Source organism: Panicum virgatum, chromosome 5N, assembly GCF_016808335.1.
Source record: "Panicum virgatum strain AP13 chromosome 5N, P.virgatum_v5, whole genome shotgun sequence".
Taxonomy (NCBI): domain Eukaryota; kingdom Viridiplantae; phylum Streptophyta; class Magnoliopsida; order Poales; family Poaceae; genus Panicum; species Panicum virgatum.
In genome coordinates, this window is record NC_053149.1 from 59,367,275 (window position 1) to 59,394,607 (window position 27,333).

Here is a 27,333-nt window from a genome sequence, read left to right on the forward strand (position 1 = left end):
GGCGGTTGTGGTGGCACCAGGGCCCCCCGCAGCGGCGCCGTGGGTAGCGGCGGCGGCGCGCCCGCGTCCCCCGCAGCCGGAGCCGTGCCCAGGGTGGCTGGATCTGTCACGACGGTAGCCGGCGGCGGGTGGATGGGCTCGGCGGCGAGGGGGCCCCGTCGGCGAGGGCGGCGGCAGCGGGCGCCCAGGGGGCGGCGGGCCAAGGCGCCAGCGGCTAGGCGGCCAGAGCAGAGGAGGTGCCGCCGGGAGCAGAGGAGGTGCCGGCGGGAGCAGAGAAGAGGGGAGGGAAGGAGGAGAGGGGCGGGGGCGGCGCCGGGGCAGGATGGGCTGGCGGCGGCCGGCTAGAGGCAGGGAGGGAGAGGGAGAGAGAAGAGAAGGCTAGATACCATATTTGGGATTCATTTTCATATATTCCTCCAAACCCTAGATAGGGTGGGTAATATAGTAGCCATTACATGGGCCTCTAGATGGGCATAGACTATACACACCAACAGGAACTCATAATGATACAGCATAGAATAAGAATTCAAGTGGAAAGAAAAATATCCTCTATGAAAAACTCAATGAGAACAAAAGATATCTAATGTTCATACCAAACTTGTGAGGAGCTGAGCAGCATTTTTAGGCACTCCAGCTCCATCAACCATCCATGGGAATTCCACAGGTTTATTACAATTTGCAACTTTTGAAGATGTGATGATATCATGCAACTGAACCTGCAAAAATAAGGTATCTTTAGAGACATAGCAAAAAAGGTTCTAGATGATCCATATTTCAATACATTGCCGATATATAAATGGAACATGCTGAAGATCATACACATGGAGATAGTTGCAATCTAGCTTATTTTCACATTTCATTATTGTCCTTTTTTTTTCGAAAACGCAGGAGAACTGCGCTTCATTGCATTAGAGAGAAGGAAAAAGTCCCCATACAAAACCCATCTCCCATACGGGGACTAAATATGAGAGTGGGGTATCAACATCTCACAAACAACTAGCCTAAGAAACAGAAAAATAGCATGACCCAAAAGCCTCTAGAAAGTCCATTAGATGACACCGGCCAATCCTAGGCCTTGCAGCTTATTAGCGCCGGCCAAGCACCAGAGGCTGTGTTCATCTCTGAGATCTCTCAAGATGGAAATAACTGACGGAGTCACTCCCTCAAAAACGCAGGCATTCCTGTGCTTCCAAATCAGCCAAGCACCCAAGATTATTAGAGAGTTAACTCCTTTCTTGAATTCTTTTTTCACCTTCTTTAGCACTTTGCGCCACCAGTCAGCGAAGTTGCGTTCGCTCTGATTGGGTACACAATCACCAAGATTTAGAGGTCCTAAGAGGTTGAACCAGACCTGTCTTGCAACCACACATGAGACTAACAGATGCTGGATTGTCTCATCCTCTTGATCACATAAAGGACACCGATCTGGATGAGGCAGTCCTCTTCTGGCAAGCCTGTCCGCCGTCCAACACCTATTGCGAATGGCCAACCAAAGAAAAACCTTGCATTTATTTGGAGCCCAGGATTTCCACAGTCTTCTCCAAGGCTCAAACGTAACCGATCGCACGAAGAAGGCCCGATATGCAGACTTAGAGGAATAGCATCCCCCAGCCTCCAATTTCCAAATGTGCCTATCTTCATGCTCGGTTAGTTCGAAGCCCTGAACACAGTCCCATAAATACAGAAATTGCCTGATGCCAATCCAAGAGAGGCCTCCACGAATTACCGAAACCCATCCATTGTTGGTCAATGCTTCAGCCACCGTTTGCCTTTTACGGACTCTCAGCGGTACACCTGCAAAGACCAAAGGGGCCAGATTCTCTACAGAACAGCCATGTATCCATTTATCTGTCCAAAAGAGAATATTATTTCCATTCCCTAGCTCTGTCTTGACAGCCATAGCAAACAAAGCCAGAGAGTTAGGATGTGAGGGGAGTTCAAGATCATTCCAAGGTCGGTCAACTCGAGTTCAAGATCATTGTCCTACACAGTTACATTTATTTTTCCAATTACTGTTAGAGCACACTTCTTTAGATTCAAATATTAACTTTTTTTTTAACTGTATTCAAATATTAACGGATTACATCATACTTATTATAAATTGTTTTATCCCAATTTCACAGTTATCTCCATTTGAGTTATTGGCAACTGTTATGGCAAGTGGAGCCGGCACAGGGCCCACGCGGTACTGCAGCGTGAACAGTACCGCATGAACAGTACCGGGAATAAGGATTAGTTGGGTTTGTTAGGAAAGAGATAAGTTAGATTGATTCGGTTAGGATATTACTTATGGGTCAAGTCAGTCGTCTCTATAAAAGAGACTATGATGTATCAGTTAGAGGCAAGTAAGAAGAACCCTAAAAGTAGTCAGAGCCTCCAAGGGAGAGCGACGAACAGGTTCTTCGTGCTATCCCTAGATCTACCATATCAATTTGGTATTCAGAGCCTTTGTTCCTGCGACTCTGCTTCCTGTTCTCCCACCCAATTCCCACCCCAAGATCCACCCCATAGTCACAAAGTTCCTAGGTCGACCGGGTCGAGGAACGGGGTCGAGGGTCGTCATTTTATAAAATTGTGGTACGAAGGGGGTATACATCTATGGAACGATAAATTATTATGTGGGACGCGACCCTGATTCATCGGGGTCGATATCTTCGGGTCGATAAAGACAAAAACTATATATGTGCTACTAATGAAGAAACTAATCTGCACAAGCATATAAGAAACATATGAAAGATTACATTTAGACCATGCTACACGTACTCAGCTCATTGTCTAACAAAAACCACACCAATCCACTGTCCTTAACCTCCTTATCCTAATTAAATCTGCTAGCAATGGGGCTGCGACCTCTTTCAATCCGGGACACGATCCAACTTTGAATGGGACGCTGACCCTCTTCGACCCCGACCCTCGAATCGGAACGACGTTCCCGGGTCGAGGGACGAGGCATCGACCCCGAATCCTGTGACTATGATCCACCTAGATCGCATCTGCTAGCCAAAGCCCCTGACCAATGGCTGACAACAGGTACTTTGATCTCCAGGAGTGGCGAGCCGGCAGCAAGCTGCAAGCCGACCTTCGCATAATCAAGGCTGCGCAGATCCCATTCTTTGATGGAAAGGGGAGTCTGAACGTGTGGCTCGGTAACTTGGAGCAATTTTTCCAAGACAACCGGACAGAGGAGGAGAATAAAGAGTGGATTGCCGTGTATCATTTGGCTGGGTATGCCAATGAGTGGTACACCGTGATGCTGAAATCCTGGGGTTTACAAGGGTGGCCGGGATTCGTGAAGTACCTTCAACTCGAATTTGGGTCTACCATGGATGCATCTGCAAGGGGGCTGCGGGATACCTTAATTCAATTGTTGTCGCCAGCAGTCCCATCGGCACCCGCATCTGCAGCACCATCAGCAGCGGCGCCGTCTCTACCACAGTCGCCGTCCCAGATCCTGGCCGCTGCATCTTCTCCACTGGTGGCCTCACCAACAACACCAGCACCGGTGAAGGCCCCCACGACACTGCCACCAGCACCTCCGGCCTCGACATGCCCGGCCATGACGACCGCGACATCACCCCCTTCATCGACATTAGGGGGAGCGTCAGCCACGACGACATCGCCATCTTCACCACCAACAGCAGCAAAGACGGTAGGGGTTGTAGCTGCATCTACAGCCCTGACAGGGCTGACGCCACCAACAGCAACCTCGCTGAACAAGCCTGCTTCACCAATGGAAGCCGCGACAGCACCGACCTCTTCGCCCTCGACGTCCTCTGCCCCGACAACCGCGACTGCAGCTCCCCTGCCGCCGCCGCCGGCTGACCCGCCGGTGCCGTCTACTCCGCCCCTGCAAGCGACGCTAGGAGCCCCGCCGGCGTCTCCTCCCACGCCGCAGCCACCGGTGACATCAACTGCACTGCCAGTGTCTCATCCTGTACTGCAGCCGGCCGCGCCTTCTCCGCTTGCACCGGTGGCACCCACAACGTCAGCGCCGGCCCCATCTCCACCAGGGGCCCCGCCAATGATGCCACCGTTGACGCCCGCACCAACGTCGGCCGCCGCCGTCGATCCGCTTGTGGGAGGGAACCAGCAGCCCCTTCCGGTCATGGATCCATCGCCGCCAGTCTATCGCCGCCTGTTGCCGCCTTCCTCGGCGGCCCAGATCCTCGTCGGCGGCATCCCCGGCCGTCGCGGAATAGATTGATTCGGTTAGGATATTGCTTAGGGGTCAAGTCAGTCGTCTCTATAAAAGAGACTATGATGTATCAGTTAGAGGCAAGCGACTATGATGTATCAGTTAGAGGCAAGCAAGAAGAACCCTAAAAGTAGTCAGAGCCTCCAAGGGAGGGCGACGAACAGGTTCTTCGTGCTATCCCTAGATCTACCATATCAGCAACTCTGACTCCATTTGACTCCCTTGACTAATTGAAAGCTTGAAAATTAAAAAGTAATAATTCCTAGTATGTGTAACAGCATCTGAAGAATACCTTTGCTTCATTTATGTCACCAGTACCATCCTGTAGTCCATCTAGCATAGACGAGTCCTTACTGACAAGTGAAACCTGGTGATTGTAAAATCAGTTGAATTAAGATCATGCTTTGCACCAATCGATTTAGATTTACAAAAGAGGAACAGACCAGGATTGGTGTTAACTCCCCCTCCAAATCAAGAAGACCTTTAGCAAAAGCCGCAGCAGACATCTAAGATATAACAACTAGCATGACATAAGCAGTCAATCCAGAATTCAAAGTACAAGAAAAATGATGGAAGACATTAACGACAAGAAAATCAGCTCTTTTCTGACATTGATAATGTCGAGTACTCCAGAACATGCCTGATATATTTTTTTTCTTGGATATTAGGTAATTAGGAAACTAGATGCTAGGTAATGTTGACCATACCACTGGAGATCTGTTTTTCAAATCTTTGTCATAGTAGCATAAATTTGGGGCATACCATATATGTGGACATAACTAAATTTGTCAGTAACAAAAAACTAACCCAGGCCGTGGAGTCAGCATATATTCGGAACGCTTTCTTTTTATTAATACATTGACGTGCAGCTCTCCTGCGTGTAAAAAAAATCTAAATTTGCCGGTTGTCTAAGATGAAGTCACCTAATTTAAATTCAGAACCCAGAAGCAGAATTAGCTACTCCATGACATACTCTTGGGCATCTCTGTCAGTGTGTTGATTCATATGGAACATAATTTATCACACACAAGCAGAAGAGGAGACTATTTACATTTAATCTTCATTGTCATTCACCTCTGATAACTAAGGGTGTAAAAAGATACACTACCATTTACCTGAACACGACCTTCATCTGAACTGTATATCTTCAGATCATGCCTATATGTACTGTGGAGGCGAAGCAATCCTGGTCCTTCACCTAGAACAAAAAGGACAAACAAACTTAACCAAAGAGGAGAGGCATCAAATAAATGACAAGACAATGGCGCCAGCTATTCAAGGAAATGGAGATGATCTGACCCTGCTGTTTTCAGAGAAACTACAAAAAGACTGGCAGGTGAATTTCAGTTAAGGCTGATCAAGAATGGTATCCAAATCAACAAAACGAGAAAAGGAGGAGGGCATAAGAAGGGTACCAATAATCAACTAAGGGAAACATTTTTGGTTAGCTGACATAAAAAATCAAGAATTGACTGCAATTTCAGCAGCTGAACTGAATTACCAGAGCTAACACAAAAGACTTATAAATTTTGCGAGAGATTATTTTGTTTGAATTAAGTTCAGTAAAACTGAAACTACCAAGATTGGAAGATATAGTGAAGACTAAGCCAAAACGGATGGGATACAGGAAGATTTAGTAAACTAGTTGAGACATGCATTTCAGATAAACCTAGTCCTTCGAGCCAAAATATTCCTTCAGAAACAAACAACATGACAGAGAATATGGATTTAATGTCGAAAATTGACCAAAGTTTAGAAGGACATACTTGGATACATATTATTTCTGAAGTATCTTCCCAATTCTTCTGCCTGTGCAATCAATCAAAAGCATCCGGGAGAGAAATGGAGCATTGTAAGGGTTACTCAAACAAAAAAACAGCACATCCGGTATGTCATATTTCAGAGCATGCAAAAATTAATGGCAACTTGTTAAATTGATAAATTCGACACCCAGTTATGACCCAAATATCTTACAAAATGACACCAGACACCTAATTGAGGTTGCAGTGTCATTTTGTTAGCCAAAACATAACCTAAAAAATAACAAAAAAGATCAAAGGCAAAATAAACTCAACCTGCTTCCTTCCTGCATGAGTTAGAACACCACCGTACTTAAGAACCATTAGGGCTTCAACTAGATAATCCTCCTCCCCTTCTCTGTTATCTTTAGGAACGCGGACCCAGTTTGATGGCTTTAGCTGTACCTTTCTATAGATACCTGAAAAATGTCCACCCTGAAGGCCATAGAGGAACTTATGTCTCAGACAATTTATTATAGAATTTAAGAATATAAGAATGATGTTTTTTCAAAGAATACATGTACAGAGGATAGTAGATACTGTAGAGAATTGAGGAAACACCACAGACCCTAGGAGGGGGGGTGACCTTTCATTATATAGGCCGTATAGGCTTGGGGTACAAGTAAGTCAATACAAGCACATATACATGGAGAAAGGTAGAGGGAATAGGGAAACACCGCACACCCTATGCGGGGGGGGGGGACCTCTCATTATATAGCCAATGTGGCTTGCAATACAAGGTGTACATGCCCAACATGGGCCACCCAATATGGGCCTACATGCCCAATATGGGCCTCAAGTATACGCACACAGCTATACATTCTATCACCCGCCCTCAGTCGAAGCATCAGGATTCCGGATGCAAAGGCTAGACCGAAAATCCTGAAACAACTGCACAGGAAGCCCCTTCGTCATGATATCAGCGAACTGATATTGTGACGGCACATGAAGAACACAAACTTCGCCGAGAGCCACCTTCTCGCGAACGAAGTGGATGTCGATCTCAATGTGCTTGGTACGGCGGTGGTGGACCGGGTTGGCAGTCATGTAGACGGCACTGACATTGTCGCAGTAGACCACGGTAGCCACCTTCAGCGGGACATGGAGTTCCTGAATGAGTTGGCGCAGCCAGCAACATTCGGCGACCACATGAGCGACAGCCCGGTACTCGGCCTCCGCACTGGACCTGGACACCGTGGTTTGCCGTTTGGACGACCAAGACACCAAGCTATCTCCGAGGAAGACGTAGAAGCCTGATGTGGAGCGGCGAGAGTCGGAGCAGCCTACCCAATCAGCGTCGGAGTAGGCGACCAGCTTGTCAACCGGCCCAGTGCCGATGTGGAGGCCGGCTGACAGGGAGCCCTTCACATAGCGAAGGATGCGCTTGATCAGCGCAAGGTGAGGCTCCCGGGGGTCATGCATGAATAGACAGACTTGTTGTACTACATATGCGAGATCCAGACGCGTCAGGGTCAGGTACTGGAGAGCGCCGGCGAGGCTGCGGTACTCAGAGGGGTTGGCGACAGGAGGGCCCTCTGTAGCCGAGGGCTTGGCGCGAGTGTCAACAGGTGTCGATGTCGAGTGACACTCGGCCATGCCTGCCCGCTGGAGAAGATCCAGCGCGTACTGGCGCTGGCTGAGGAACAGTCCATCGGAGGAGCGCGTGCGGAGATCCCGAGGAAGTGGTGCAGCTCCCCGTGGTCCGTCATGGCGAACTCGGAGTGAAGACGAGCTGTGATTTGCCGGAGCAGGTCCGACGAGGAAGCCGTGAGGATGATGTCGTCGACGTACACTAGCAGGTAGGTGGTGGCGCCTCCCTCTTGGAGGACAAAGAGGGAGGTGTCGGTGGCCGAGGCGACGAAGCCCAGCTGACGAAGGTAAGTGGCGAAACGCTGTTACCACGCCCGCGGAGCCTACTTCAGACCATATAGAGAGCGCTGTAGCAAGCAAACATGGTTAGGGTGAGCATGGTCGACGAAGCCAGGAGGCTGCTGACTGTAGACGATCTCCTCCAGGCGTCCGTGAAGGAAAGCATTCTTCACATCAAACTAGTGGATCGGCCAGTGTCGTGAAGTAGCGATGCTGAGGACGACCCGGATCATGGCAGGCTTGACGACGGGGCTGAACGTCTCGCCGTAGTCGACGCCGTGTCGCTGGGTGAAGCCGCGAACAACCCAGCGAGCCTTGTGACGGGCATGGGTGCCATCAGAGTGGAATTTATGTTTATAAATCCACTTGCCCGTCATGATATTGGCACCAGGAGGCTTGGGAACGAGCCGCCAAGTATCATTGTCGACGAGCGCCTGGTACTCCTCGGCCATGGCTGCCCGCCACTGTGGATCCTCCGGGGCAGTCCTGTAGTTCCCCGGGATCGGGGAGATGGCAGTAGCGGCGAGAGCCATCTGAGCCGTAGGTGCCGGAGGCGGTGGTGGCGGAGGGAAGCCGTAGCGCCGAACAGGCCGCAGGGAGCCTGTTTGAGACCGCGTCACAGGCCGACTGACAGAAGCCGGCGGTGGAGGCGGCGGAGGAGGCGGCGGTGGAGCCGCCACAGGAGGCGCAGCTGCTGAACCGGCAGCAGCGGGCGCAGGTGCCGATGGAGCTGCAGGAGTGGGAGCCGCAGGGACCCTCGGAGCCCGACGCCGAGTGTACACCTGGAGTGGAGGAGGGGCGGCCGGAGCTGGGGGAGGGCCGGCCGGAGTTGCAGCCGGTGCGAGGCCGACAACCGGCCCAACTTGGAGGACAGCAGGGTCCTCGAAGAGCTCCTCCAGGTGAGCACCAGGGCGCGGCTGCTCTACGTCGACAAGCGACGGAGCGACCGCAGAAGGAGCCGCTGCTGCAGTGCGAGGCACCGGCGCGGCGTGACCTGAAAGAAGAAAATCCAGAGAGCTCAGAAGCGCACTGGATGGGTCAGCACTGAACGGAAAACAGGTCTCGTCGAACACGACATGGCGAGAGATGATGGTCCGCCGAGTGGTGAGGTCGAGACAGCGGTACCCCTTGTGAGAGGAGGGATATCCGAGGAAGACACAAGCTGTAGAGCGGGGAGCAAGCTTGTGTTTGGCAGTGGCAGTCATGTTGGGATAGCACAGACAGCCGAAAACGCGAAGGTGAGCGTTGTCGGGTGGCTGGCGGTGTAGCAGCTCATAGGGAACGATGTTCTGAACAGCAGAGAAGGGGCGCCGGTTGAAGAGGTAGGTCGCCGTAACGAGGGCCTCGCCCAATACTTGGGCGTCATGCCAGCATGAATAAGCAGGGTGCGAATGCTATTGTTGAGGGTCCGAAGAACGCGCTCGGCTTTGCCATTCTGCTGGGAGGTGTAAGGGCACGAGAAACGTAGGTGAATGCCTCGGGATGCGAAGGTGGCGGAGAGAGCATTATTAACAAACTCAGTGTTGTTATCAGCCTAAACAGCTCTAACCGGAAGGCCGAACTGTGTCTGGGCAAAGTTGCAGAAATTGGTTAGATGACCAGCAACCTCGGATTTGTGAACAAGGGGAAAAGTCCAGCAAAAATGTGTAAAATCATCAAGAATGACGAGGTAATACTGAGCACCCAAAATACTCGCTACAGGAGAAGTCCAGACATCACAGTGAACTAGTTCAAAAGGCATGGTGCTGATAGAATTAGAGGTACTAAATGGCAGATGCACATGCTTGCCAAGCTGACATGAATGACAAAGAGTATGCCTAGATTTATTACACTGGATGGAGGCATTATTTCTAAGCAAGTCTATGGTGGCGGCCCCAGGATGACCAAGACGCTGATGCCAGACACTGGTGGAGATGGCGAGGCTGGCGTGTGGAGCTGCAGGGCTAGCGGGGACGATGTACAGGCCGTCGGAGCTATTGGAGCGAAGAATCACGCGACTGGTCGGGATATCCTTAATAGAAAAACCAAAGGCGTCAAATTCAATAGTGCAATTGTTGTCTTTGGTGAACTGGCGAACTGAAAGTAAGTTGTGCACTAGGGAAGGGACAACAAGAACATTATGAAGAGAAAAATTTGACGCGTGGGTGGGTAGGTATGAGCTGCCATGACTGGAAACCGGGATGGTTTGACCATTGCCCACGGTGATGAAAGGATGAAAGGAGGGTGGCGGGAAAGAAGTATACCATCCGACGAGTGCATGTGGGAGGTCGCGCCAGAGTCCATGACCCAGGAGTTGGAGTTCTGGAGCGCCATCTGGTTCAGGGCGGCAATGAGGCCGGCCTGATCCCACATCTGAGGAGCGGAGACTTGCGCCGGGGCGAACGCAGTGTGGGCCTGGGGGTTGGCGCCGAGGAGGCTGGGAGTGCGCCCGCCCTGCCACCCACCGTGGCCGCTGGACCACCCGCCCTGGCCGCCTTGCCAAGAGACGCCGGCCTGCTGACCCGAGGGACCTTGGGGGCGTACGGGTTGAAGCAGACCAAGGGTCCCATGGGGCGGAACAGCCCCCCCTGCGGGGCGCCCTGCTGGGCGCCGGTCTGCAGGCCGCCGTTGCCCTTGCTTCCTTGACCACCGGAACGGCGGCCCTTGCCGCCCTTCTGCTTGGGCGTGCTGCTGCCTCCGCTGTCCCTGCCCTTGCTGCTACCGCCCGTAGCGACGCCCACGATGGTGGAGTCGCCCTGCTTGAGGGTGTGGAATTCCTCGAGCAGGAAGACGGCGCGGGAGGCCGTGTTGGTGCGGAACAGGGCCCGATCGCGACCCAGAGTTGGTGCGCGGTCTGGTTCTCGTCGGTGATGGCGAGGTCGAGGACGGAGTCGTCAACGGTGCCGAAGATCCAGCTGCGCAAGCAGCACTCCGCCACGTCCCAATCTGGATTGTTGGGCTGCGGTGCGGTGCCGTCGATGTGGCGGCGGAGGCTGAACTTGCCGCACAACGCCGTGAAGAACGAAGCCCACTTGGAGTAGTTGGTGCTCTTCATGTCCAGGGTCACGGGAACATGAGCCTTGACGTTGACGGTGGTGTAGGGGTGGACGATGATGGCCTGTGTTGGTGCGGCAGGAAGCACAGGCGAGGAGTCGTCCGATCCGGCGGCGCTGGAGGAGGAGGAGCTCATGGCGGCGGCACTGGATCAGATTGATCCAAGGGCGGCGGCCTCTGCTGGTGGACGCGGCACGAGGGGATCGCGGCGCGAGGGGGGATCTGCGCCCTAGGGGAGGGCGCGCAGAGAGGGGAGAGGGCTGCACCCTAGGCCAGGGGCGCTGAGAAGAGGGAGGGGCGGTGCCAGGAGATGGAGCCCTAGGGCAGAGAGGTGGGGCGCAAGGGGGGAACCCTAGCGCAGGGAGGGAGCGGAAGCGGAAGGCCGATCGTTGCCTTCTCTAGATACCATGGAGAAAGGTAGAGGGAATAGGGAAACACCGCACACCCTATGCGGGGAGGGAGGGGAGTGACCTCTCATTATATAGCCAATGTGGCTTGCAATACAAGAAGGTGTACATGCCCAACATGGGCCGCCCAATATGGGTCTACACGCCCAATATGGGCCTCAAGTATACGCACACAGCTATACATTCTATCAATACAACACCTATATACCTAACAGATACATATTATTGTGTGCTTTAATACAAGTGCCTCATTGAGGGAGAGATGCGCACGAAAGGGTCAACAAGTCACAGTTAAAGGGCAATACTGTGGGGCTACACACACTACTACTAGGCCAAACATGGCCAATGTTATCCAACATGTTACATTTTTTTTCACAAAACAGCTTACTGGAAAAGAAAGGAGCAGATTTTTATTCGATCCACACAGAGTATACACAAATAAATGGAAAGTCATCATAAACTCTTTATGCTTCTGTCGAAGTTAATCAGATATTCAAGTGTGCACCATCTACAAGGTCAGTAGTACATTGCCATGTTAATACTTGAGCAACAATTTTACCTCTTCAAGGACAGCTCTAACTTGGCGTAGCTTCTCCGCGTGCTCAACTTCAACGTCACTATCACTTTCACGACCACATCTGAAAATTATAGACAAATTTCTCATTTTATCGAAGACATACAAGAGAAAATATTTATGAATGTGCTTCATATTTCAATGGCAAGACCAGTAATGTAGTACTACATCAGTCCAACATTTACCAAACATCAACAGAATTCAAAAGATTAACCAAGATAATCCTGTTGCATATATAACATGATTATAGTATCTAAAGGTCAAATTACGCCCTAGGAATTATGAACTGTGGCTTGATCAATGCAATGTTTCTTATAATAAAAAAGTAGACATACTCCCTCTGTCCCATAAAAAAACAACTACTTCTAGGATTAAAATTTTGTCCCAAAAAACAAGTCATTTTACCCTATTTAGAAAGTGCATGTGCATGCAAGAATCAATTAGTGCCAAATATGGGTGATAAATAGGGGCAAACATGGTCATTTTACCTCCCTATTAATCTTATAGAATTCCTAGAATGACTTGTATTTTGAGACGGAGGGAGTATTTTATAACCCTTGAATAGTTTGCAGATATAACTGGTAGTATCGTATTTTCTGTGTATGTAATAATCACTTGTGCAACTGGGTATGTTATTTTTCTGCAAGTAGTAACCTTCCATTTTAAAATAAAATAATATTATCAAATATGTCAGCTATACTCCAGAATACTTGATTCCACGGCATAATGCAGCACAGCACAATAATCCATTTCTCAAGCCAAGTCGCTACATAAAAAATGTCATGCCACACATACAGAATCCTAAAAGGTACCTAGATATACTTTCCACAGACCAAAAATGTATGGGAGCAAATGGCTTAATTGCTTGGGTGGAAAACAGTGAGGGTTGGAATCAGCTAACAGCATATGCATATCCATAGCCAGGATAAGGTGATTGCTTAAAGGTTCAAAAACCATAACAGATGAGCAATCTTGAAACTGTAGAAACATACCTAGCTCGCGGAACAAGGATTCTTGTTGCATCTAACAGATCTTGCAGCTGCAAGGCGCTTTTAAGCTTTGCCTAAAGAATAACAATAAAAAGGTGTGTTCAGAAAGCAAAAGAACAAAAGATGTAACGCTCCTTGACACACCTCTGCGTGGGCCTTTCCACCATTGTATTTCAACATCAGTTTCAAAAGCTTTTCTTCAGTTACTTTTAGCTTCACCTTCTGCTTTGGTGTGCGATCCCCACTTGCATAATTTGAAGTAGGCATTCCTTTATAGTATCAGAAAGCAGTTTGATGGTTATAGGATTTGAAGACTTAGGTTCTTAATTATTATACTTACTGGCGTATAACAGCTATGACACAGCGTAACTCTTCTGATGGCCTAGATATCCCAACAGTTCCCCTTTCATGAAACCTCACAGCCTCAGATTGTTGGGCTGGCTCACTGATTTTCCAAGGAAGCCTAGTAGGAATGGTTGATGAAATATGTGGAGCTTTCTCATCGAGAAACATTTTCCTCAGAATGCATGCAGCATCATCATAGTACCTGGATTCAGAAAACGCTCACCCTCTAAATAAGTTATAGTATGGGCCCTTACCCAGTGTAAAAAGTCACAATATTTGTCGTGACACAGAATGCTTACTTGTATGAACTTTTCACGAAACTCCAGCCATTCACATCACATACATAGGATCTTGCCTCTCCCAAGTCACACCTTAGAAGATCGAAGCCACACACCTGCAGAAAGAAATGAATGGGAAGTTGAGACCACAGTTATCAATACTATTTTGACAAATTTTTTACGTCCCACCAGTTTCCAATAACAACCTATTACTAATTTGGTATCCATTAACCTTAATTTATCAGAGTTTGCTTTAATTTTAGTATAACTGTGATGTTAAAAGAATATCTCATTGATTACATATTAAATATACCAAAACAACAAAAACAATTACGTTGGTTACTGTAGTGTAACCCTCACGCAGATGGCTTTGAGATCTGCGCATCCAGATAGGAATGCAAGCTGATGTAAAGAGGATCACGGAGCCTCATTGCTATCATTCAATAATTTGGGAGACAACTAAACAAACCTTCAATAGACTCTTCCATTTTAGAGATTGTCATAAAAATATGGATAATGTAAGAAGTGCCTTACTCAATAGAACACTACCATGTTCTGTGGATTGGTTTGAACTTTGTTTGACATAACATTTTATGCAAAATAAACAAGAAACTATCAATGCAAGAGCTATAAAGAGCAACCCGTATTATACAGTTTTAACTGGCATTATGGTCGATTGACAAGCCTTAGCTTTTAAACGATACCAACATTCGAGCCCATAAAATTCCTCTCCCACCCTCCCTCCCTCCTTATTGCCCTTGCATACTTTATGTATCCATGTAATTGTTTCCGTAAATGAACAAATTCTGCTGGCATTTCAAAGATATCTGAACTTCTGAACTTGTTAGTGGTTTCAACAACAAAATTCTATTTGTCCAGAGTTATTTCACATCCCATAGGATAACAATTATACATAAAGTTCTAGTGTACACTTTCACCATATCATACATACAGAGTAACATGGTAGAAAGTGTTTTAGTTGTACCCCTTGTCTGAAGGCTTGGCAAACGCTCCTTGCGATTTGTTTCTCAGAAGGGGTTAATAGAACAGGATAGCGCACCTTCAAGCAAGACAAAAAATTATAATGCAACAGTGCAACATTGTGCATATAAAGGGAAACACACCCTTCTCTACATAAAAAGTGTTTGAGTTTCAGCTGGCATGTTATAGAGAGGTTTAATCTATACAATGAGACTAATATGTCACATTATGGCAAGAAACAGTACCTCTTTTCCATCAGAATTTCTCATGACAACCCCATCCACAACTGGAGACTTGCGTGCTTCAGCATGTGCATATCCAGGCCCAACTGTATAAACCTATAACATGAAGGTTAGGTTCCATAGTTAGCATATCATTGTTTTTAGGATAACAGTAGGAGAGGACACTTCTGTAAATTAAGAAAAATATGAAGTAATAAGTTAGCAAGGTTTGCCACCTTGACATCTGTCCCTCCTGTAGGCATGAACTCCTCGTAAATGTAAGATCCATATCGCCTCACCTTCCTCACATCTGGATAAAACTCACTAGATCGATTACCAACCTATGTATTGATTTGAAGAATTTCGTCAGGTCAGTTCATTTTGGAGGAGTTTTGAAGTACACATTAATGATAAGACCCTCCTTGACATCTGTTTCTCCTGTAGGCATGGAGTACACATTTTGGAGGAGTTTTGAAGTACACATTAATGATAACCACACCTTGAAGTACATATTAATGATAAGAAGAATAGACATGAACTCGTTCATTTATACCCTTGAGTAAAATAACCACATATTTTGTATTGTTAAAGCCAACATCTAATTGTTTATCTAACAGTATACTACACTGAACACACATCAAAGATGCTAGTTCAGTGGAATATTCTGAACATAAGACAGTGAGGAAGCTCGATGGCATCAGTTCAGGAACAAAAGTGGATACGCAAGATATTAGAACATAAAACACATCACCTGATAGGTTATTTTAGGTTATACTGTCTATAAATGCTTTAATATAAGAAATTTCTGACGAGTGAAATTATTAACAGAAATGTTGAATTCCATACCAGGTGGCCATATATTCATGTCATAGCTACGGTATCAACTTGAACTTAAAGGTAACAATCATTACCTTACGGAAAAGTTCTTTCATTCCTCCACCAGCTGAGCTCGGATAGTATATCATTATATTATGGTCATCACCTTCATATGATAACAATTGTAAGGAGCATAACCATGTTTATTCTATTACTTTACAAAGATACAGTAGGAAAAAATGAATTGCAGTCAAGAGATCAGTAGTTTTGGATATTACATTGGGCAGATTTTGCATGCATCAATACTGACTAATTCGCTTAGAGAAAAGATCCAAATAAAGAATTCATTACAGAATAATTGCAGAGTCAGTGAGGAGAGTTTTCACAGTAACATAAAGTATGAGGTGTACACTACAATGAATAGAAACACAATTTAGCCAAAAAAAAAAGGATAACCTTTCTGCAAATTTAATACACAACAACAAAGACTTAGCCCAAGCAAGTTGGGGCAAGCTAGAAATGAAGAATAAATTTGTAAAAAGAGATAAAAGGGGAAAAAACAACTGTCAGTCACAATATCTATTAAATACGAAGTTTAGCTTGAATATCTGGACTGTGGAAGAAAAAACACTTATATTTATACAGTAAAGTGCCAAGGCTTCAGCATGTTATAGATGCTTCGGAGTCAAAAAAATGTTTAGAAAATACCAGATAATCTTTTGATGATCTGTAGAACTGCAAGGTTCAGGTGCACTTGTTAATGAGATTTGAGATGCCTTACAGAATTTTAATACATTGCTTGACAAAAGAGTTAGACTGTTCACATGTTTACTTAAGTATGGTTCATATGGGATGGATTTATTTCCCTTTCTCGAGTAGTAAGTCCAAATAAAGCATCCTGCCTTGACATCAAGCTTAGTCTTCTAAGCCCTACACCAATCTTTCTCTTCTTTTTTGTCATGCATATATTGAGCCAAATAAAAATGACTCTGCTAGTCCAAGACAGAATAATCAACAAGAAATAGAACAAGAGAAAGCAATTACAAAACTTATCAAATTAAGAGATGTTACCATCAATGGGTTTCTCCACAAAAGGCTTGCAGAACCGTTTCCCATGGATCTCAATAAAATCATCATCCTCAACAAAGTAGCTTAGTTCTTGGTTAGGGTACTCTCTTCTGACGACAGCATATGTTGGAACAGGAACCCCATACAATTTAAGTTGCTAAACAGCAAGAGAAAAAGAACAAGAAGAAACATCAACATTTTGGAACAACATAAAGTATGTTTGACCGTTGTACAAGACAATAAAACCTTCATATAAAAGTTTGCAAACTAGGGTTCATCAGACATTCCTTGCAACATCACAGGACCCAAACGTGTTCCAAGGTTGGCGATGGTGGGCTGTGCGAGGAGCGCCGAAGACGGCTAGAAAAGGGCTGAACTCACTGGTGATCCTCACGACATGGTCGATCTGGAAGCTCCACAACCGCTGTATCATTGATGGTTGCCAACCAAGACCAACTGGTCCTGCAAGAAGTGGCTGAACAAGCAACCTTGTGGAAGATGACGCGGGCAAAAGCGCTAGTGGAGCTGTTGCAGTGAGGAGAGTGTGTGGTAGTTCAATTGTTCAAGGGCGAGATTGTAACAGAAAACTAACCCCAGCAGTGGATTCGCCATGTAATCAGACCATTATTTCTGTCTATTAATACAACAACATGCAGTTATCCTGCATGTTCGAGGAAAAAAAAAGACATTTATGTTGGTTTGGAAAAGCAAGAAAAGAGTCCCTTCTGTAGCTCTGTTTGTTCAAAGGAAAACAGGACCCTTCAGTAAGTTGTTGTGGATGTTTTCTTGGGCACAACATACAAGCGCAAGATGCGTCCACAAGTGGCTAGAGTAATTATCGTGTGTTTTGGTTTGTTCAGGGGATCCCATTAGGCACAACATACCCTTCAGTTAGAGTTTGTTTAGCAGATAAGTTAGAGCCCATTAGGCATGAGAGATTTGTAGTTTGTTAGGAGATTTGTTAGTGCCACTGTTATGTATTGAGCACGGCTGAACTCTTTGAGAATTAAGCAAGAAATATTATTATCCCCCCTAATAGGTTGTTCAGAGCCTCCTAACGGAGGACAAATGCGCCTCAACCCCTTGCTGACCCCCCATCAAATCTACCACAACATAAGTACAGTTGGACTATAAAATCATCTGTTGCCATGAAATCAACCTAGAATATATGCTAGTGAGTAACATTTATTTATAAAAGGAAAAAGTCCAAATTACTCCCCTTATGTATCTCCTGGTTCAATTTGGGCCCTAAACTATGTCATTTGGTTCAATTTGGATACTGGGAGAAATCATCCGGCTTAAAAGCATCTAACAGAGACGTTAGGAACTTATCTGAGATCCAAAGTACTAGAAATATTAATACCTGATATACTTTGCTGCGGTCATGAAGGAGGTATTGCGGGACCAACTCATTCACCAAAAAGGGCCTAAAGAACAATATCTAAGAAAAGTTACTCATCAAATAGTAAAAATCTTTAACACGAGTACTCTTGCTTATAATCAAATGTATTTGCCACTTGCATGTTCTCCCAAGCAAGAACCAAAAGGAAAATACAGTAAGAAAATATTGGTTCTGAAGTTCTCTTCCATTTGTTTAGTTATGACCTCCTGAAAAAGGGCATAGAGGAACTCTCATCTAGGAAAATAAATTCCATGATGATAGGAATTTCAAAAATGTTATTATTAGGAGAGTTGGTTTAGAATAAACTATCAGTCAAGGGTGCATTTAGAGGCAATCATTTCACGATGATATTCTAAAAGGACGAAAAAGGAAACTTTGAATGATGCATATCTTGCAGACTAAAAGAAAGTGTATTTGGATTAGAACTATGACTAATAATCCATAATTCCTGTTAGATGTACAGGCATCCTATGTATTTAGTCACTAGCATAGGGTGCTCTTTGCATATTGTACATGACCTTATCAGCCCCATTGGGCATGGTAATACATCCTGAGTTGCTCATTTGTATCAATTCCATACAGAAGTCACACATGGATCAGATTGTCCATAATTGTAACACTAGTATAGTTCCATTGAGTACTAGAAAATACTAAATCTCATGTACATTTAGATCCAACACTTCACAAATGCTACTCTTGATTGAGAGGAGATAATTAACCTTCGTAAAGCAGCATATTCCTCTGCCTTTTCTAGTGGATACCCAGATGAGTAAAAGGCGATTAGACAATCACATAAAGGCCAACTGTCAATAAAAAAAACAGTAGCAGTCAGTGTAATGAATTAGTAACAAATTCAAATTAGGATGGTGCACTACGCATTATCCAAAGATGCTGGTACATAACTTAAAACTAACATATACATTACCACTAAATTAATGTCTGACAAGATTTAATTAAAAAAACATACAGAAAATGGTCTGCATTGGAAAACAGTAAGCTGATATAGAACTCATGGATGACGAAGTTATTTGGCACCACCAAATTAAAAAATTCCCAAATATTTATACAGCGTGGACAGATAGTGTTAGTTACTTGCTTAACTATTAAGAAATCATGCTAGAGGAGTAATCCATTAGTTAAAAATAATTATCATAATCTTATCATTCAAGTAATTTATCTCTGCATAATTCACTGTTTATTTATAAACGGAAAATTTGCAGCCAGACTTCATAAAAGACTTCTGCTTCACACTTGGCATACCTCTCAATGGGATCTTGAAGAATCACTTTGTCGCCAAAAATTATAATCTGTACCCATAAAGTAGAAGCACATTATTTTAACTCTTTATATCAGTAGAATACTAGTTATTGTACTTGCAGTAGAAAAAGTTTCAGAGTTCAGACATTTGAACACCAATAGGGCCAGAAGAATAAACATCTGGCATACGTACCTTCAGCATTATAAAGTATAAACCAAACGGTTCAGTTTCTTCAGGAAAAGAAGAAAGCTAAAGACTGGACCATACCATGGTAGGCTGGTTGCATATTTATGATGTTACAAAATAACAAGCAATCTTCTGCAGGAGAGTTAAAGTTTCATTGGATATAACAATGTAACTTCCAAAAATCAACCTTCCATATAGCATGCAACAGAAAGTGAAACAAACTTGCAGATTGTATAATTACAGCATCTCATATAATACAATTTGATAAACAGTTTGTGCAAAAGATAATGGTAAACGGCTAAGCTTAGATTGTGTGTCCAAAAAACATCCCGTCCGTCATGGTAAACAGTGTGTTTATTATTATTATATTGTTATTATTTGGTATAAAAAAACCGAACAAGTAGTCAGCAAGAAGGGAACGCAAACGATAATCCGCCGGAACGACCCCATTTCTGAGCAATACCTCGAACTCCCCGAACGCGCGCAGCCTCTCAAGAATCTGTTCCATGGGAGAACACGAAACCTGCAAAGGTTTTCAGCAGTAATGAAAAAACTGAATCAGTGACAAGAAACACAACACCAATAACTCAAAAATTCCGCCAGGAAATCATTGGTTTTCCCTAAGGTCCAACCGCTCACCTTCTTCTCCATGACGCAGACACCAATCTTGATCTTGCCGCCACTGCCGCCGCCACCATCATTGCGCCTCTCCATCCCCTCACCCCCTTGCCTTTCCGCGGAAAGAACAGACTATGACTCGAATGGAAGTGTTTGTTTCTTGGACATTTACCTCCTCACGCCTAGAATATCAGGCGTCTTTATGCTTTGTGAGGGAGGAGGGGAGGAGCGAACAGAAGAAAAGCCGGACGGGGTGTGAGAGCACAGAGCAGTGGGCAGTGGGCACTGCGTAATAGAAGAGATTTCTCTCACCATTTATTTCCAGTTTTATAATAGAAGAACAGAAAAAAGATATGCTTTTATGTCTATTCACAAGATTATACTGATATAGGGAGTATCAAAGTACAATTGGAGTGTTCTTGTCAAGATACTTCAACATTATGAGGTTGAGATGCCTAAGAAGTTTCGCAAAAAAAGATAATAGCCTAATAAGATATTTGAATTCACGTTGATAGTTTTGAATTATTATATTGTCCTTCTATTTGACAACATCTGTAAAGAAAAGTTTATTCGGAATTAAAAAAAAAGTTTATTCAGCCTGGATTTCCTTATAGTAGAATACTGTATCACTTTTTTCCAAATTACTCTGTCACTTTGTAAGGTGTTTATTTTTTAGGCAAATATACGCACACTGAAACTTTAACCCAAATTTCAAAATGTTATCCTTTTTACTAGAGAGAGCACTAGATGATATAAGTGAATGTTGAACTATATGGGTCGCACAAAGGATAGAGGACCATGAGATGCTTGTGAGATAACAATGATACGTACGGGCAATGGAGTGATCAAGTGGAGGGGTCAGCCGGGAATAATTAGCAGGTTCCAAATCATAGAAATGACCTTTCAGCCGTTCACATCCTATGGTACACACAGTAGCCATCAAATGTCACTAGGCTTCAAAAGCGGCAACATAAAAGGCTGAGGAATCGCTATACTGACCCGTCAAATCTAAAATCTTTGCCCCAAATCCAACACCACACCAAGTCAAAATCAGCTCCGTTCAACTGCTAAACCTGAAACAAAATAGAGAAATCAAGCTGGAATATTGTACGAACATTCAGCTAGACCCCCCAGAATATCCAGGCAAACGCTGCCGTTAAAAGACAATCCGAGATCAGGCGACACCGACCCGTGATCTCATTGGAGCCCCCGTCGCCGTCGGCCACGTCCTGATCGTCTGAGGGACATCCAACCGGAATATCCCAAGGCAGCAGGCCTCGCGTTTGGGAGGAGGCATGGCGATGCAAATTTTCTGACCAAATCGTACTGCCTACCGCAATACGTAATCATGGACTTCCTTGGAGCCTTTCCTTCCTTCAGCGTTCAGGCTCTGAGCACACTCCTCTTTGTTTACTCTGGATTTGACTATTACCAACTACAGTATGATGAGCTAACACATGGCTAGAATACGCATGTTTCAGTTGAACGGGCCGCTTGGTTCCATCAAGAGTCGTGTAACCTCTTGGAGCCAGCAGATTAGCGTCTACCATCGTTGTGTATGGCCGGATTCTGTAGAAAGGTATTGGTTGCTGTGCTGCTATCTGCTACCTTGTCTTCATCGTATGGTCAGCAATCAGCAGCCTGACCCTTTTGCAAGATAGCATCCAGGGATATTGTTTTGTTTTCTCTCGAGAACCAGATGCGCACTACTGATTGTATGTTTGTAGCCATTCCAGAATGTGGTTCGATGCAATGATGGTTGATGAATAGCCACTGCACGGCACACTCTTTTTTATATTTATTTATGTTGCACTTTGTAAAGATGTCAAAGCTCAAAACGAAAGGTACCCAAATACTCAAACAAAGCCCCAGTTGGTAAAGGGGCCCATCTGGCCCAATCCTCCTCCGTGCTCATTTTCACCATTATAATTTTATAAATACAATAATCTGGCACTAATCTAAGTCCACCGCGATGGTAAATCCACTTCCACAATAAACGCCACGTGGACCAGAAGAAACAGCTATGTTTACTCGCTGAGGAACCACCTGGTCAGAAGTGTCACCCAAACCCAGTTGTCCATGCTCTCCCCACCCCCAGGTGAAGACTGTTCCTTTATCTGCTCAAATATGCAATATCAATTAGTCAGTTTCATCACGAGTCCTTTTTTTTATGTGCACATTTCCAGCCTTCAGAAAAACTTTTACCTGTTACAAAGGCAGAATGCTCGGTTCCACTAGCTATTTGCACCACCCGTTCGCCATCAATACAGGGAATCTTCTTCGTAGCTGACAGAGAAGATGAGCTATCATGAGAACTGTTTGCTCCACTTGTGTTTGATTGCTGCCCCACTACATTCCTTGGCACAGGGAGATCACACTTCTGGTGTCGGTAAACACCAATGGTGAACAATTCACCTGCTGTAATAACACGAAATTACAAAGAATCAACAACATTTTCAGACAATGTTTGATTTAAATGTAACACATTGCACACGTACCAGATAAAACTAAGGCATGATGCCATCCCAACGCCACTTGAGAAATACTCAAAGAGGGTAAAACCACACAAGGATGATCATTGTCATGCTGTCCAATTAATGCTCTTCCCCAGATGTACAAATGACCATATTCTGTTACATCAAGCAGAAAGGAAATCATTGGTCCAAGACCTAAGAGAAGACGAGAACCAATGACTACAGACTTTACAACTTACCATCCAATGCAGCACTGTGATCTCCATTGGCATATATATTTACTATCTTGAAGTCTGAAAAGCCATCAATTAGTCTAGGAACATTATATGACTTTCCATTCCTTGAAGCGCATTTACCAACTTGGCCTCGTCTTGCAGAGCCAAATCCATACACAGAATTATCTGAGAAAGGGAAGATTAGCAATGTTATCACTTGCCAGTTGCTAAAGCATATGAAATTTTTTTATAAGGATGCCAGTGTATCAAGAGAGATGATTTTATCCCTAATAAGATCCCAGAGATGACCTAACACCTCAAATCTTATAGTTTCGATAATCAAATGCCTACAACATCTCTTGCATATATACCAGTAGTGAATAAAGGTGAAGCTCTGATCCTACAGTTCTAGTGATCTAACTCCTCCAGCTTTCCTGCACATTCATAACTTGTTGCGCTTCATGAAAAGATTATTTAACACCTCTAGTGAGATTTTTTTTGTCGAACCCAAGGGACAGGAGTTCTGCCTTTCATCAAAGAAGAAAAGTGCCAGAAACATATCACAACAGAACGCCTCAAAGGTGACCCACGCCACAAACCCCCAGCTAAGAAAGAGAGGGAAAAAAATGCGCAGAAACACAGCTGTTTGTCCCTGCTCCATATGGCCTTCGCTGGGCATAGCATTAAGGTATTATCCACAACAAAGAACTCATTCAGCTCTTTTATTTGCGAGTACCATAGATACATATAAGGTGGTGTACTTCCCAATGGACACTAATGAGGAACTCCCTCCAGCAGAATTGTAACTTGAAAGGTCGTAGCAATGTGGAGTTGGGAATGATTTCTCTCAACTCTAAAAAATGTTACAACTATAGGCTTATTCATTAATGAAAAAGCCAATGCGCATGTGAACATGTGGTTTCTGTAAATAATACGCCATTGATTTTCACCATAATAACTGTCATCATTTTACTTACCTTTCAATAGGACAAGAGAATGGCGCATCCCTAGAGCAAGTTTCTCAATATGCTTTGCAGTAAAGTATGCCACTTCAAACGGAAAGTTCCTAGAGTGGTTATCGCCAGTGCCAAGCTGTCCAAACGAGCCATCTCCGCACATGAAGAGTTTTCCAGAATCTGAAAATAAGAACTAGAAACATCAAAGTAAAGCTCATCAGCAATTGTAAAATTTCCAAACAAACAGTGTCCATTGGGAACATATTGATATTATACGATTCCACTTAAATTATTTCGTAAAACAGCAGGCACATAGAACATATTATAGAAATTCCACTTAAATTATTTCAAACAAACATGAAAAGGAACTGAATAGCTTTAGTGTTAGACCTGTAGCAAATCCAGAATGGTTCCATCCCGCAGATACACATGTAACTTTATGATTTTCAAGGAACTTAACAAATTTTGGATGGGGGATACTGTCCAAGTTTCCATGACCCAATTGACCATGTGTACCTCTACCCCAAGTAAATACTTCACCATCACCTGAAAATGTTGAGTCAACTGTAAACTTGATTTCGAGATAGAGTAGAATTGTAATGTGAATCAAAGAAATAACACACAAATAATTTCTTAAGGAAAGTTCAACTTGAACGTCTGATGAGTTCAACTCAACTAATCATTCAACACCCTAGCAGGAGCTGGGCTGCTTGAGGTGCTAGGAGGCCAACCTCAGTGGGCAACCAAACTGGGCTCCCTACATCTCTATTTCTAAGATTATCGAGACCACTTGTCGTTTAGAAATAAATTCAATTCTAGCAACGTATAGTCGTTAGCACTACAATGATCCAATTTCTATATAACGAGGAATTTCGATATTTAACACTCAATCCGATGGCCTCACTGTTTTTAACACTCAATTCGAGCGACCTTCGAAATTTGACATCCAAACCTCTCAATTCTTCAATCCAGGGGATTCTTCTCATTTTTCATCTTTTCAATTTGTTTTCTTATTTCTTAATCCATATTTCACATGTGCTTGGACATATTTGCCCCTGCCCCCTCTATCTCTTCTTCCTGTTTCGTGAGGGAGGTGCCCAGACCGTTCTCCTCGCCCTCGTGTTCCTCTCTTGCGTCTGAAAGGAAGAACAGGCCGCCGGCCCTGCTGCCGCCACCATTCCCCATCTCCATCGTTGGAGTTGAAGCCCCCAAACCTTGACGGCTGATTTGGGGCACGACGGTGCCGTGGGTTGCCATGTCCCCTTCGAGGTTCCTCCCGGGTAAGCCCACAACCCTAACCCTAACCCCTCTGCTGTGAATTTGGTTTGATTTGGGGAAGACGCATCAGAGATCAAATCGAGCCGCATGCTGACTGATGCGTCTTCTTTTCTTTTTTGTTGCACTGGTTAGGATCGATCCGGATGTGGCTTTTAGGTTGTGTGTTCGGACTTCACAGTTCTCAGCAAAGCTAGATGATGGTAGCTCTGTCGATGTGCCTCGAAAATGTGTTGAATGGGTTGTGGACTATAGTTCTTTTACCTTAGAGATGCTAGAGTTAGAACTGTCAAAATGGATAACTTGGGGGAAGTGCTAGGAACTGAAAATTTATGAATTTGACCCTAGCAGTGGTGATGAAAGAGAACTGATGGATGATAAAACTCTTTCACTTGCGTTCTCTGAAAAACATACATCTAGGAGGATGGTTCTATTTGTAGATGTTGTGGACAAACCTTCAGATTTGCTAGGAAATTCTGGTGTTACAGAGATTGTCATGAGCAGTGTCGCAGATATTGGTAGTGCACAAGCACATTCAAGCATGGAAGAACATGATGTAATTGATTGGGACAGCCTAGATATCATTCCTATCCCAGAGGAGCAGATTGGTGCACCTGTTACACTAATGGATGAGGATGCTATGTGCCTATGTATGAGTGTTAAAAACAGTGAGGCCATCGGATTGAGTGTTAAATATCGAAATTCCTCCTATATAACAATGATGCAGAACGGGTAATCCGTGATAAAAAGGTTCTTCTGACCAAATCAAATGCTATGAAGGAAGAGACGGTCACGGTGGCAGCTCAAAAATGTAGCCGAGCGTACTTGTGAGGGCGATGGCATGGGCGCCGCCGCCGGCGACGAGGGAGACACGGCCGCGGCATCGGGTGGGGAGAAGCAGCGGCTGCGGGAGATGGTGGTCGTCGAAGCCGCCGTTCCCCAGCTGCCCGTCCGTGCCAGCGCCCCAGCTCCATGCCCACTCTGCCTCCTCCTCCTCCTCCTCCCCCCGACCCTCTTCCGGCGCAGCGGCCGCCACAGCCGCGGCCGCCGCCTCCATGCCTTGCGAAGTTCTGTTTCCGCTCGCTTGGCCCGTGGGCCGTAGGCAAGACGTGTCAACCGTCCGAGCAGCAGAGAGAGCGGTCACGATTGCACGAGGTATGCCATCATGTCTTTTTCTTCTTGTCTGTGATTTTACCTGACTTTTTTTATTTATTAAGGAAAAAGGTTGTTAAAAATTATAAATACACAAATAATCCACTTTATTCATAAACCCTCAACAGAATCACAGCTCGACTTAAACAACTGAACTATTTCAATTGGTCCAACCTCTTCTAATTTTATTTCCGCATACACGTTGAGTGTTAAGATCATATTTTGTTGGTTGAAAGAGAACATGATATTTATAGTGGATAAATATTTTTAAGATTTTTCTCATTCTTTTCATTCGACTTTTTATTGCTATGATTAATTTAGTATTAAAGGATTATAACTTTTTTTTATTGCTATGCTTAATTTAGTATTAGAGGATTATAATCTATGGAAACAATCGTTAACTTATTAACATATTTTTTACATGTCTATATCCCTTGATGCCCAAAATTTTGTGCATAGTTTGGTAAATTCATGTGGGTGCCTGGGGTGGTAACTGATTATGACTCAGTGGTTTCTTCACTATCCAACTTAGGGTGCCTTTAGTTGAGCTTTCAACCTGCTTTTGCTTTTACAAAAGCCAAAAATCCAACCAAAAAGCTCAAAAGCTACAATTGCTTTCATCCTAAAGCAGCTTTTAGTGTAGTACAAATTAAAAGCACCTCTACCCCTGCTTTCTCTAGCTTTTGAGGTAGAAAATTACCTAGTGGCCCACTGTTAATGAAGAAAACGGTTCTTTTTTCTCCCGTTCGCTCCCCACCGCGCCCCCGACCCCTCTGGCCTTCTCCACCCCGACACGCAGGGGCGGCTCTCCGCCTAGGCTTGGCCCGCCGCCGCCCCTCCGGCCGGCCGGTCGCCGCCAGCCAAGTGTCAGGATACAAGTTCACCGGAGAAGGAGTTTGGCGAGAGAAGAAGCAAGTCTGGAGGAAGAAGAAGACAGATTGTGAACGGAATGTTCTGCTCAAATCAGTTAATCGATGTCTTCTGAATTCGCACGACAGCTATTTAACGCACCGGTCACAGGCCGACCGGCTGACCCAACCCAACATGACTCAGATGGGCTTCTAAATCAAACTGGCCTCCAGCCCAATAGCTTTCCCGCTCGATTACCCACTGCTGCTCCTGACATTCCCCAAACTTTGAGAGCCGGCATGTCCCCAGGCCGGTGAAAGAGGAAAGCGACGCCGTAAGTCAGCCTCATCTTCCCATGTTGTCAGAGTATCAG

At 45.0% G+C, this 27,333-nt stretch overlaps 2 protein-coding genes across 6 annotated transcripts; both read right to left on the reverse strand.

The window, feature by feature from the left end:
* Positions 1-556: 556 nt before the first annotated feature.
* Positions 557-20,327, reverse strand: LOC120675700 (inositol hexakisphosphate and diphosphoinositol-pentakisphosphate kinase VIP1-like). Of its 3 annotated transcripts, none has more exons than XM_039956903.1 (21): positions 20,061-20,327; positions 19,885-19,944; positions 19,238-19,284; positions 18,697-18,780; positions 17,939-18,002; positions 16,579-16,732; positions 15,603-15,673; positions 14,928-15,032; positions 14,716-14,808; positions 14,475-14,549; positions 13,511-13,605; positions 13,207-13,413; positions 13,011-13,110; positions 12,870-12,940; positions 11,863-11,941; positions 6,271-6,429; positions 5,962-6,004; positions 5,311-5,393; positions 4,639-4,701; positions 4,488-4,562; positions 557-716 (listed from the first exon to the last, which is right to left on the reverse strand). In XM_039956903.1, exons 1-21 carry the CDS (start codon positions 20,133-20,135, stop codon positions 588-590), a joined length of 1,932 nt encoding a protein of 643 aa, XP_039812837.1. In that variant the 5' UTR covers positions 20,136-20,327; the 3' UTR covers positions 557-587. The 3 variants fall into 3 exon arrangements, 2 of the variants coding, with proteins under 2 accessions (XP_039812837.1, XP_039812838.1); XR_005675453.1 differs by having other exon boundaries at positions 622-716; positions 4,639-4,715; XM_039956904.1 differs by lacking the exons at positions 557-716; positions 4,488-4,562; positions 4,639-4,701 and adding an exon at positions 5,031-5,069.
* Positions 20,328-21,798: 1,471 nt separating this feature from the next.
* Positions 21,799-26,036, reverse strand: LOC120675698 (ultraviolet-B receptor UVR8-like). Of its 3 annotated transcripts, none has more exons than XM_039956899.1 (7): positions 25,785-26,036; positions 24,075-24,230; positions 23,706-23,864; positions 22,753-22,914; positions 22,538-22,669; positions 22,245-22,457; positions 21,799-22,156 (listed from the first exon to the last, which is right to left on the reverse strand). In XM_039956899.1, exons 1-7 carry the CDS (start codon positions 26,014-26,016, stop codon positions 21,993-21,995), a joined length of 1,218 nt encoding a protein of 405 aa, XP_039812833.1. In that variant the 5' UTR covers positions 26,017-26,036; the 3' UTR covers positions 21,799-21,992. The 3 variants fall into 3 exon arrangements, with proteins under 3 accessions (XP_039812833.1, XP_039812834.1, XP_039812835.1); XM_039956900.1 differs by having other exon boundaries at positions 22,245-22,454; positions 25,785-26,034; XM_039956901.1 differs by having other exon boundaries at positions 23,706-23,877; positions 25,785-25,990.
* Positions 26,037-27,333: the final 1,297 nt, after the last annotated feature.

Coding starts and splice junctions, on each gene's coding strand:
- LOC120675698 (XM_039956899.1), bottom strand. CDS start 26,016: ATGGAGGCGGCGGCCGCGGCTGTGGCGGCCGCTGCGCCGGAAGAGGGT. Junction 23,865..24,074: donor CCATTCTGGATTTGCTACAG/GTCTAACACTAA, acceptor TCTTATTTTCAG/ATTCTGGAAAACTCTTCATG. Junction 22,915..23,705: donor TTCTCTTGTCCTATTGAAAG/GTAAGTAAAATG, acceptor TCCCTTTCTCAG/ATAATTCTGTGTATGGATTT.
- LOC120675700 (XM_039956903.1), bottom strand. CDS start 20,135: ATGGAGAGGCGCAATGATGGTGGCGGCGGCAGTGGCGGCAAGATCAAG. Junction 6,430..11,862: donor TTAGAGCTGTCCTTGAAGAG/GTAAAATTGTTG, acceptor TATGGCCTTCAG/GGTGGACATTTTTCAGGTAT. Junction 4,563..4,638: donor GGGAGTTAACACCAATCCTG/GTCTGTTCCTCT, acceptor TACAATCACCAG/GTTTCACTTGTCAGTAAGGA.